This window comes from Harmonia axyridis, chromosome 1 (genome assembly GCF_914767665.1).
Source record: "Harmonia axyridis chromosome 1, icHarAxyr1.1, whole genome shotgun sequence".
Taxonomy (NCBI): Eukaryota; Metazoa; Arthropoda; class Insecta; order Coleoptera; family Coccinellidae; genus Harmonia; species Harmonia axyridis.
The window spans coordinates 66,794,082-66,806,579 of NC_059501.1; the positions used below are offsets into that span (position 1 = coordinate 66,794,082).

The 12,498-nt window shown below is 36.4% G+C and overlaps 1 protein-coding gene across 1 annotated transcript in view; it reads right to left on the reverse strand.

Moving 5' to 3' along the window:
- The window catches only part of LOC123671605 (von Willebrand factor A domain-containing protein 8), a 50,741-nt gene that overhangs the window by 1,295 nt on the left and 36,948 nt on the right, over window positions 1-12,498 (reverse strand). Inside the window, exons 6-15 of the mRNA XM_045605571.1 lie at window positions 7,331-7,489; window positions 6,748-7,277; window positions 6,414-6,696; window positions 5,282-6,358; window positions 4,373-4,569; window positions 3,634-3,793; window positions 3,304-3,568; window positions 3,099-3,219; window positions 2,716-2,905; window positions 2,415-2,653 (exon numbers count right to left, since the gene is read on the reverse strand). Coding sequence (XP_045461527.1) covers window positions 2,415-2,653; window positions 2,716-2,905; window positions 3,099-3,219; window positions 3,304-3,568; window positions 3,634-3,793; window positions 4,373-4,569; window positions 5,282-6,358; window positions 6,414-6,696; window positions 6,748-7,277; window positions 7,331-7,489 — 3,221 coding nt within the window. The remainder of the gene's footprint in view (window positions 1-2,414; window positions 2,654-2,715; window positions 2,906-3,098; window positions 3,220-3,303; window positions 3,569-3,633; window positions 3,794-4,372; window positions 4,570-5,281; window positions 6,359-6,413; window positions 6,697-6,747; window positions 7,278-7,330; window positions 7,490-12,498) is intronic.

Sequence of the window (12,498 nt, forward strand, 5' to 3'; positions counted from 1 at the left end):
CTTCATATATCTGTACTTCTTTTTCTATCTTCAAGCTTCTGATGTGAATTTTTTTTTTAGTTTTAGTTCAACCAAATAATTCGTTTTTGGTCCGTGGGTAGTTTGTATGTTTCGATATCTTATTTTGAGATCACTTGATAGTTTTGGCTTCGATTTCTTAATTTATCGATACATTTTTCAATACTGCTATGTCCAATACGTCTATGGTATCTATGGTTTCGTAAATATGAATGGGATCATCTCACTTCTGGACCTAACAATACTAACAGATTGCGTTTATCTCAAGATTTATCTGGTGTTTTCAATAGATCTGTACTCATCGCAACGAATAAAGTAACAACTATATCAAAGTATTCAACCACGTGGAGATCCATCTTTAGATGGATCAAACAACATTTTCACAACAAGGGAATGTTGCTTCAACGGTCATGTGTTCTGGTCACTAAGTTCTACCTTCAAGAGCGCTCGATGAATGCCCATTCTGTCTGCATGAAGTGGCCTATGAGGATATCTAGGGAAGGTACCGGCAATGAGGGAATTAGGAATAAGAGAGCCTGGACCTCCTTGCCTTATTACATACCATCAGCGAACCTTCCCAGTGACGGTATGATAAAGAAAATTAGCATAAAAAACCCTCATTACGATATTAGATTTGATGAAGGAGGTCACGTTTCGCTGCGACCTTATGGTCTTTTGTGCTCCACATCAAAAATGGTACACAGATGGTTGCAAAACCACGACGGGGACTGGCACTGGAGTATTCGGAACTGGTACCAAATTCTCAATATCGCTAGGCCGCTGTCTAACTCTCTTTCAGAAGAGATACTTGCAATAGAAGGATATGTAGAAATTAACCTAGCAAGAAACTATCGGAAATATGACATAGCGATACATTCCGATAGTCAGGCTGCAATTAAAGCACTCAACTCACATACCATCGATGCTAAGATGATATTGGAGTGCCGAAGAAAACTTAATGAAATTGGTAAGAATAACAAGGTCTTTTTAGTCTCGGGGTCCCGGCCACTCGGGAATAAGAGGGGATGAGGAGGCCAATACACTTGCCAGAAAAGGAGCACAAACTCCTTTCATCGGCCCGGAACTTTTCTGTGGCGTAGACAAATGTAACTACAAGAAAGAGTTTCAGGAGAAGGAAGAAACCGAAAGAGAAATTCTCTGGCGAAATCTTCCTGCTTTGGATCACTCCAAAAAGTTTCTTTGAAACTTTGACTCTACGAAATCCAAGAAGTATCTGTATCTTAGTAAAAATATGCTAAACCTCCTCACTGGATTCCTCACAGGGCATTGTCGCCTTAGAAAACACCTCATGAGAATGGGTCTAACAGAAAATGGCGAGTGCAGATTCTGTGGGGAGAAGGAAGAAACTCCGGATCACCTGGTGACGGAATGCCTAGCTATCGCTAGCCAACGAAAAACCTGCTTTGGACACGAAACTTGGTGAGGAATTAGCCTCCTTGAAGCCATCCCACATATTGGAGTTCATTAGAACTCTGGAACTTAAAGGCGAACTGTAAATCACGTTATGGAGAGAATAGCTCTGATGGGGGCACAATAGACCATTAGGTCGCAGTGAAATGGAACCTCCTTAATTAAATCTTAATATTCTCAACCTGGAGGACACTTCTCAAGAATAAATTTTTTTTAGATGCTGGGTCCGTCAATGAGAACATGATCGGCAAGTGCAGCTTGAATCGGTAACCGTTCGGTTTCGAATACTCCTTGTTGTAGTCCTAAAATAAACTCGTGGACAATATGTAAACAATGTAAGCTATTGTGTTTCTTTCCACGCTAGTTCCTATCTAGGAATCTTGACCTTTTTCTACGGCTATAACTCACATAGTTTATTGACCACCTTTGGTTGTATTTGATTATTTCGGTAAATATCCTCAATAGTTTTTATGATATTACTCAGCATTTAACTATCCCACAGTAGGAGAACCACATCTTTCAATCTTATTAGGTCGTTATAATATGTATCTATATGTATTTTATTGCTGTGATCCTTGAAATCACATCACTTTAGAGGATAAAACAGAATAAGTCCGAAGACCACAGTTTTGAGCGAAACGTCAAGTGAAAATCGACTGAACCAGGGCTAGAAAGCCTCCAATTTTCTAGCTATATTGGAGTGCCATGTGAATGCTTCCAGCATAATGGCACCCAATCACCAGGTTTCTTTTTGGAGGATTCGGAACCGGCTTTCAATCTTTTTATAGTCCGACATTTCAACACTCCTGACTTCCTTACTGGAAGCCGGTTCCGAACGCTCGAAAAAGGAGCCTGCTGAGTGGACACCTTTAGAGCCAGTTCTATATACTTCAGGTTTAGAAATAGGCTTGAAAAAGACGTAGTGTAATAAGGAGTTAATGGAACATTACAATTCGTTAACTTACATTTCTGCTTGATTTCCGAGGCTTCCAATGAAAATCGCATATGCACTCACTTTGGGTGAAGATGTCAAGGTACTCGCTAACTTGGATGCTGGAATGCCGTATCGTTGCAAGTTTGCATCTGACAAAACAACTAGGATTGCTTCATCACAGTCATCTTCTGCTAATGAACTTACTGCTGATTCAGTAGCTGGAAGAGTATGATCTCCAGACCAACAATACTGAGAATGGGCATGCATAGTCTAAAATAAAAATAAATCATAATAATATATGAAAAATCAATAACATATACTAATTCACTTACTCTTATAACATCAAGCCTCTCTTTGTTATTTTTTGGTGGCTTATCTCTACTAACAAATGTTATACTTGGAGAATCCCCAGAATGACCAAGAATATCATACTGTATCTTATCTTCGAAACCTTCAAAGGCCTCCATGACCAAAGCTACAGCTTCTAATTCTCTGTCCAACCTGCCGTCATGACCATTGAACCTAAAAAAGGTTTTTTTGAAATTTTACCAATTTTGCACGAAGGTTGAGGTTAAAAATAGAGAAACATACCATTACGGGAAAACTATTCAAGATAAAATAAGGAATGTTAGGAACTATAAAATGAAAACATTCACAATAAATGACTATTTTCGATAGTTATATATCCAGAAGACACCATACAACATTCCCTCACCTGTACATACTTCCAGAGACATCTGCCAGTACTCTAAATAACTTAGGTCTTATTTGAGGTGTGCCGAGTTCTGGTTCTTCTTCTACTCTCCTTCGGAATATAGTTTTTTCTCCAAGAATACCTATAAATTGATCGAACACCTTATAAATATTGGACATTTCTAATATTTCATCATTTTATGTTTCCCAAGTGAAAACTGCATTACCATCAATGAGTTTAACGTCATCGAGTTCCCCAGATGTCTGGTGCCTGGTCCACATTCTTTCCTTGTTCTTAGATTGAAGATTTCCTAGAATAACCCTCAAAGATTGCACTTCTCTAGACACCGAGTTTGAAAATTGAGAATAAAGTGATGCGTCATAACCACTCATTCCTATTTCTTTCAAGCGTTGTTCAAATGCCTTTTTGCCCATCTCCCTGGCAGCTCTCTGAACGTGTTCAGGTACTGCGTTTTTTTCTTCATCTGATAACTAAAGAAATATTAGTGTTTAAATGAACGAATAATGTGTTGCTTTCAGTGAATGAAATAGCTAACCTGATGGACTTTATGACCTTTATCGAGCCTATAAGGTCCCCCCTTACCACCAAGACCAGCTGTGTCTCTTCCACCAGTACCTCCTGCCCAAGTATTACCACCTACATGGGGATCATTTTCAGGATCTTCTTTTCCATGTTTAGGCTCGCTAGTATCTAACCTATAATTTTCTGTGTTAAATATTTGCCTTTATTATGTCTGAAGTCATTAAATGTTCTGAGAAAGTAGTGGACGAAAAAAGTTCATAAAAACCTTAAAACGTAAAAGACTATGGAAGTGATCTATCCATCAACAAGACTTGATATTGAAATGAACATTTTTTCTTCTTCGCTCATTGGATCGATATATTCCTAACCCGTATCAATTGGACCAGTAGGACGTGAGATGAGCACATGCGCAATATGCACTTCATATCCGTGAGAGCTATACCTATGCAACTATTCACGATCCTATTCATAAATATACTAAATTTCATAAAAATAGGTCCAGTAAAACGCAACATCATTGAAATAATTGAAGTATGATTAAAAAACCTTTCAATATTCAAAGTGATATAAAACTATCTTTTTTTTTGTGAAAAAAAAATAAGTGAGTTTATTCTTAACTGTTAACGAAAATTGAAAGAATCTTTAAAGCGATTTTCGCACAGAATCAAAATGAAACAGCACTCAAGAATCTAGTGAGAAAGTTAGTGTACACTATCCTCATTTTTTTTTTTCAATTTAACGAGCAAACTTACCCACTATGTCTATTAACTGTTACTTGCAGTTCCTTTTGTGCCCTTTTTTTGGCCAAGTATTCCTGACTGAAAATGTTTTTTTTGGCGATACCATGCTTGAACAGAATCTCTCCAAGTGTTTGAACCATTTCTGGGTTATATCTGTCAAAATCAAAGACGTTAAATATCACATCCTCAATATCAGCTTCAGGAAATTGCTGAAATAAAAATAGAATTTTTCATTTGATTGAAAGGAGTTATCTGGGAGTCTGAAATAGGTTGAACTTTTTTGAAACCGATTATTTGTCAAATTTTCTAACCATAATACAGGCCAACAGACGTTTTGGAGTACGCGATTATTTTTGTTTCTCGTTAATATTTGGGTGCAGAATACAAAATAGCCCTATTTGGTCTATCAGATCTATTTTTTTGAGATAAGCTACATTAAGCTTATTTTATTTTCAACTTGTGTATATTAAACGTTATTTATATTACTATTGGCAGTTACAAAACACATGGATTTAAGTATCTATAACAAAATTTTCATACATTAGTCACTTATCAGTTGAACATTCCTTTTATATGACTTTCTAGCATGGAGTTTAATACGATAGTTTCGCTGAAGGCTCCAATAGCAGTCGGATATCAGTGGATATCCTATCATGCTTGATATCGACCGTGCATAGTTTTAATCTTCTGATGAAATCTTTCCCTGCGTTTTTCACTAAGTTGGCTAGCTTCTAACATAACCTGCATCTCTAAAACTAGAGCCTGATAGGAAAAATATTGTGATGCTGTCGAATACAGCACATTGAAAACATTCAAAATTAGTTTTTGCATCAACTTTTTTTTTTCATTTTGTTGACCTGTGTAATAATCAACTGATGCTTATTCACAGTAATGATTTTTTTTTAAATATCATGTTCTTACCTGTAGATGCTTAATGATGTTAACAACCTCTCTGGTAGAGTATGGATAACTGACCAAACCCGTATCGGCCATAATCCTGAGCTCTCCAAATACAGTGACCAACTTTTTCAGAATATCAAGAGGAACGTCAGGCCCATATTGGTTTAGTAATGAGATTTCTGAATCTTGAGAAGGATTCTCAACAGCATGACTACTGAATAAATCTCCCAATGCGCCAAAGAAATCATTTCCCAAGAAAGGAAAGCCAGGTCTGTTTGCTAGCACTATCACCCTGAAATCTGGATGAATTTCTATGTATTTTTTGGTATCAACACCTTCTGGTATTCTTTTTACTATTCTACGACCATCGCTCAGAATCATTCGACCTGTTTCTACAAGAGATTTTAAAATACACGTGACGTGGGTAGGTGCTTTATCGGCTTCATCTACCACAAGGATATGACCTTCCTTCACAGCCTTAACCAATGGGGAATCCTCATGGATCAAAATTCCGTCTTTAACAGTAGGCTGTGTGGTAAGAGTTTGAACTGTAGTATCTCGATGGAGCTGTATATATTCTCGTGGTCTGTTCATGAGTTCTAGAAATCTATCCACTATTTTATTCTTGCCTACTCCTTGATTACCAACAAGAAGGAGGTGTTGACCAAGCAAGAAGTCTTGAAGCACCTTTTCCATGAGTCTGATGTGTTGAGGTACATCGTAAAAAAGAATGTTGGGTACTTTGGTTAAGTGATCTGTTACATAAACATTGGTAGAAGTGTTTCCTATAGTCAAAATTCCATTTTCAACATCGCATTTCAATTTTTGTTGTTCATCAACAAGGTTTTGGTTGATTCCCAACTTTGAAATTGTTTTTTCGAGAGCTTTCTTGGCCATAGCTGGAAGAAATTTGATCATGAATGTTTCTTCAAGAGTTTCGTATGCGTCTGTTGGAAAGTTCTTCATTCTTGCAGCAATTCTCATGAGCTGTCTTGTAGACAAATGACCTGATAAGTTTTTCAGTGTTGGATCGGGACTATTCCTTAGTATATGAGCCAAATCGATTATTTTATGTAGCGGTTTAGAAATTGGACCAAACTAAAAAAGAAATATTTACATAGAGATAAATTAATTTCATAGGAATATAATTTACTTGTGACACAATGATATTCATCTCTTCTTGCTTGCTCAAGGTTCTCAACTCATGAAAAAGGAACAAACTAAGGACCTCCGAGGTCATCCAATTACTCGCGTTTGATTGGTTGCTCGGTGGTTCTCCAATGGCCACTATTCTGAAGTTGGGATGAATGGGATAAATTCCAGACCTAGTCAGATCCTGTTCTGATATCTTCAAGTTATTCTTGAGAAAATCGTATTTATCACTGCTTATAAGTCTTTTTCCATCGTGAAGTTGTAGTTCCCTATCATGGACCAACCTACAATGAAACAGTTTGAATATATCTGGAAATTTTCAATTACCAACCTACCGGTGCAGCACAGATAAGGTACTAGGATGTATTCTATGGATACCGTCCAAAATGGCGATCTTACCCTCGAGAGCAGCATTTACAAGGGGCGAAAATACCCATATTGTATCACCATTGTCCAAAGTACTCCTTTGCTGAATCAAATCCCTGGATGTCATGTCTTGATAAAGCACAATCGTTTCAGTTTCTTGTCCCAAAATTTCGGAGACTTTGTTCACCAACAAACTCTTTCCACAACCTTTTGGACCGACTATACAATAATCTGCTACTCTGATTGTTTGGACCATATCTTCGATGAAATGGTTCTGGTATGGTGTTTCCACATATAAGCTATTGTTAGGGGTACTTTTGCCGAAGAACATCTTGAACTTACTGCTCAAAGAGTTTAGTAAATTACTTGTATCTTCTGTAGGAAAAATAGCGAATTTTTCCAGAAGAGATTCTAAATTTTGTATACCATCCTTAAGAAAGGTCTTGTAAGGATATAACTTGTACAAGATATCATATGGTTTCTCTTCAGGGTTTTGTTCCTGCAATTTTGTATTGTAAGTATACATTACTTGATGTTTCGTTGCTTACCTGCCAGTAGTTTCGCTGCTAAGACTAGGTTTTCGACGGGGAATTCTGGAAGACCTAAATTGGAGCTCTCAGTGCTTCTCAAGGCGAAAGCTGCTGAAAGAATTGATTCGATCTTGTCACGTGGAGCGTTCGGTGCTGCTTCTTCCATAGCATTGTGATATTCCTGAAAGTAAAACAATTTATTTAATCAGGTGGTAAAATATCTAGCTTATATTCTACCAAGAAACGATCTGAATGAAACTAGGGATTCATGGCTTGGCTTGATTTTCAAGCTACTTGGCTTGAGCTTGAATTGATTTCAAGTCAAGTCAAGTATTTATTTATCAAGTATTTGAATCATATCGAGCTTCTTGATTTTTAGCAGTTTTATTGTGTAGTGTCACATCAATAAAAAATTATGAAATGATAGGAAACCTTGCCAAAAACAACTTTTATTTATTAAACTTATTGTGTAAAAGAACCGAAAATATTAACTTTTCTGAAATAGAAACATAAATTAAATCACTAAGAATCATAATAAAAAATAGAGTTTCTTAATATCGAGAAACCTCCAGGCTTTGTTTGATTTTCAATCCAGGATCTAAGACACATTAGGCATCTTTCATATTTGTCGCCTAACATAGGTTAGACTTTGTTTTTGAGTTAAAAGTTGAAGGAGGGATACACCTTTCTTGAGTGGTAAATGATATGTTTGATGATACTAACCTAAGCTACCCTTATGTTTGATGATACCATAATTTTAAAACTCATCTCTAGCAAGATGAAAAGTTTCCATGAAAAACGTGAAAGTTATGTTATTTTGTCATGCATTCAGGTGTTGCAAGGCTAGAGATCATTAGAAGAACTGTAAATACGCTTTGAAGGTATTTAAGATATTCGTTTAATACTTGAAAAGAATCGTGATCAACAGCGATAAAACAGATATTCTTTGTTATCGCAATATCGTCTATTCATTCGTTCAACCTAATTCTGCAAATGATGCCATAAATAAATCCTGTCTTCATTCAATCTTTTAGGTGATAGGAATTTTGCTAGCAATTTTAGATAAATTGGTTTTCTGGTTCTACTCATTTGCACTGTAACTCCAACCGATGGCATTTGAAAAGAGGAAAGTATCGTACGATTTTGTTTTTATTCCTTATAACCAATTTTTGGAATTGCAGAAGAATTATAGTGCTGTTAGAACAAAAATATTCGAATACTACCCTTGTTAGTTTCTCAAAAAAAGAGACCGAGAAGTGGGTATCAGATTTTGTCTATCTCCTCTGGTTCAAAAGTTGTAGTGCTAAAACATCGAAATTTGCCCACCCTGTACATGTGTTCTAAATATAATTTTGTTGTAGAGATATGCGGGAGTCTGATTAACCATAATCTTATGATAAAAACATGCAAGGTGTAACCCTCTCCTACCCTCCATGTTCAGCCATCCTGCGTCAACCAACTTGTGAGAGATTCTGTCGTATTTCCGTATACCATAAATAAAGCACAAACAAGAATTCTGGACCTTTTGAATTCTCATTTTATCATATTATGTTAAGCAGTTAGCATAAACTGTATCGCCATGGCTGAACACAGAGAGCACGAGAGAGTCACATAACAATTTCTTCACGTCAACATCCAATTCGTGCCGATAAGAATATAGCAACTTTAAACGAACATAAGCTTTTTGAATCCAATTTGAGATGTGTTTAGAAAATCTCATTGATGGTTCAAACACAATACCAAAGTTTTTAACATTGTTTTTGATTTCCAATACTTCGTTATCAATTTAACATAATTTTTAATCAGATCTATTGCATTTTTTGGACCGAAGATCATAACACATTTGTTAGGGTTAAGCATAAGAAGGTGTTTTAACGATATATCCCTAAAGCGCTCGAGATCTTCTTTTAGCAGTTCATTAAATTGACCAACGGAACACGCTGGACACGACACGAATATTCGTGTATCGTCCGCATAGTATTGAGCCCTAACTGTCTGCAGGACGTTTTCAAAACAGGAGGTGTATATGGAATACAACAGAGGGCTCAGCAGAGAGCCTTGTGGTACTCCTCTTCTAACTTGAATATCAGAGGAAAGATATGTGCCCAATTTAACTCGCTGAGTTCTGTACCTTAGGCCCAGTTTCAACAAACAGCACTTGATCCCAGATTGATTAAACTCCGCTTGTTACTAAAGCAGGCTTAACAGTGTTTTCTGTTTCACCATGCATCAACCCGTCCGAAGATGATCGCGATTAACCAAATCGCGATTAAATAGTCAAACCATTTGGCAAACAAAACAAAGAGTTATAGAGTGTTCTGTATCGTATTAGCAGTGATGACCACCATTGGCGCTAGGTGTCAGGTGTCATTCATTCATAACTCATAACATTTCAAATAATTTGTCATCTTGTGAACAAAAAACAAAGTTAATTTTTGCCGAAAATGTCGAGTGATGTGCTTCGAAATGTCGGAAATTTGCAGAAGTTAAAAAAAATTATCCCAATTCACATTCTGGAAAAAAAACTATATAAGTAATTTTATTAACTTATTTATTTTTATTAACAAGTTTAACTGCTTCTTAAATAATATTTCAATCAAACATATCAATAAATTATTCTTTGCAATAAATTTCATAAAACACAAAAACAAAGTTTACGTGTATTTTAAATGGGAAATATTGAGCCTATACATATAGTCATATTTTGATAAAATTGACCCAAAAATTAGAAATTTCCGGAAAAATAATTACATAGACAAGAGTTCCATACTGATAAATAATTATTAATCTCAACTTGAAAGGTTATAATCCTCCAAAAATGGCCGATTAGTGCTAAATCGCGATTCGTCGATTAAATGGCGCTTTGGAGTGTGGTGAAACGCTACATTACATTAATCGTGATCTAAGGCCTCACTTAAGAGCCAAGTCAAGATTAAAGCATTTGGTGAAACTGGGCCTTAGAAATTGTCCTAGGAGAAGTTTGGCCTCATTTTGGAGACCCATGAAATGCAATAAGCTAAAAGAATGTAGTGAGATAGGGTCTCCGTCTTAATATTCACAAAACTTTTGAAAATCATAGAACATTGGACAAATCCCTAGAACAAGCGCTCGACTAGGTTTCACCTTCATAGTTAATTGCTGCAGGTAGAGATCCATCAAAACGTCGAGCCGTTTCAATTAACGGCTAAAATCGCTATGAATACCACCTCAAATCCCATCACATTACCGTCATTCATCGCATATCTCGAAGACGCCACCGGATACATTCAATTAGTTAATTTCCGCCCCACTCTTTCGACTTACCCCCACCCCCTCCACTTCCGGCCCCGGTCAGACAGGTCGAAACATGTCTATATCTGATTCGATTAAATCGGGGCCGCTGTGGAAAACCCGTTCGCCGAAGACTTCCCGGAAGGTGCGTTTTCCAAAACCAATTTACACGACACTTCGGTCTCTGGATTACCTCCAACCATGCGATATTATTATTGTTGTTTTGTAACTGTTTCAATTTGCGTTCTTCCGTATTGTGCGAATAGGTTTTGGGTTGTGGTGGACAGGGTCGAACCGATGCGATTCTCGATAATCGACGTGTTTATTTCTGTACTAGGTTTCTACCGCAAATCCGCTACTTTAATTAAAAGTTTTGTTACGTATTTTGAAAAGGACGAAATTTTTATTTCTGTCTCTATAGCATAATCAAAACAAAATGATATCCTATAAAATTGGACTTCGAGAATCCTGGACATTGAAATCTAATGAAATGAATGATTAGGTTGGAAAAAACTGGCTGATGGCGTATAACAACAGCAAATAGTTATTTTCCTAGCAAGTGTGGAAAGTGATACTTTTCCGTAAGATACTGCAGTTGACCGATCGACGCGAATCGGAGTTCGGTCAAGCTGTCGAGTGCGGAAAAGGCACTTTCTCCAATTCTGTGGTTATTCAGTTCATTCTTCCACATCTTGTAGAACAAAATCGTGCGAGAATATATCAGAAACGCACAGTTTTCATGGTTATATTTTATTATTCTATGTTGGTACTCCGAACTTTCCGCCACGGCTTTATCTGTCAATTCATCAATTTGCCTTAAAGAAATCAGTTCTGCCAACCAACATTTTTGAATGCAAAAATCACTAAATGATATTCATGGAAATATTTCATTAATTTCAATGAAAATGCAATGAGTTAGAGAAAATAATGTATAATACTCGTACAGAAGGCTCATTCTACCACTCGTTCATTCCAAAACTCGCCACTTCGTGGCTCGTTTTTGAATTTTGAACTCGTGGAAGAATACCAATGCCTTCTGCACTTGTATTATAATAGTTATTTTTATAATACAAGTGCAGAAGGCATTGATATTCTTCCACGAGTTCAAAATTCAAAAACGAGCCACGAAGTGGCGAGTTTTGGAATGAACGAGTGGTAGAATGAGCCTTCTGTACGAGTATTATACATTATTTTCTCTAATTCATTGCATTTTCATTGAAATTAATGAAATATTTCCATAAATATAATTTAGTGATTTTTGCATTGAAAAATGTTGGTTGGCAGAACTGATTTCTTTAAGGCAAATTGATGAATTGACAGATAAAGCCGTGGCGGAAAGTTCGGAGTACCAACATAGAATAATAAAATATAACCATGAAAACTGTGCGTTTCTGATATATTCTCGCACGATTTTGTTCTACAAGATGTGGAAGAATGAACGGAATAACCACAGAATTAGAGAAATAACTATTCCACATGAGTAAGGAACAATATTTTTCTTACTAGCTTAAATGAAACACTTTCACGGATAATTTTCGTTCTGATACCGACTGACATTATATTTTCCTACTAGCGTTTCGAAATTTTTACTTTCCACAAGCATTGACATTTGGAAAGTAGTACTTTTAGAAATACGTGCGGAAAAAATCCATGCTATTCACTTTCCGCATGCATATGCTTGCGGAAAGTGAATAGCATGGATTTTTTCCGCACGCAAATATTAAAGAGTCGCATCAAGCATAAAATTTTGGCATGTCTCTATGCGCCAATCATAAAATTCAAACGTTTATCTATGCGGCTGAGCTAAGATGTCTAAAAACCAGGTGTATGAACTGATTAGCTTTTGTTTTGCCAATTTTGAGAATATTAGATAAGCTTCGTTATGTCAACTGTAGGTAGCGCTATCAACAAATTAAGATT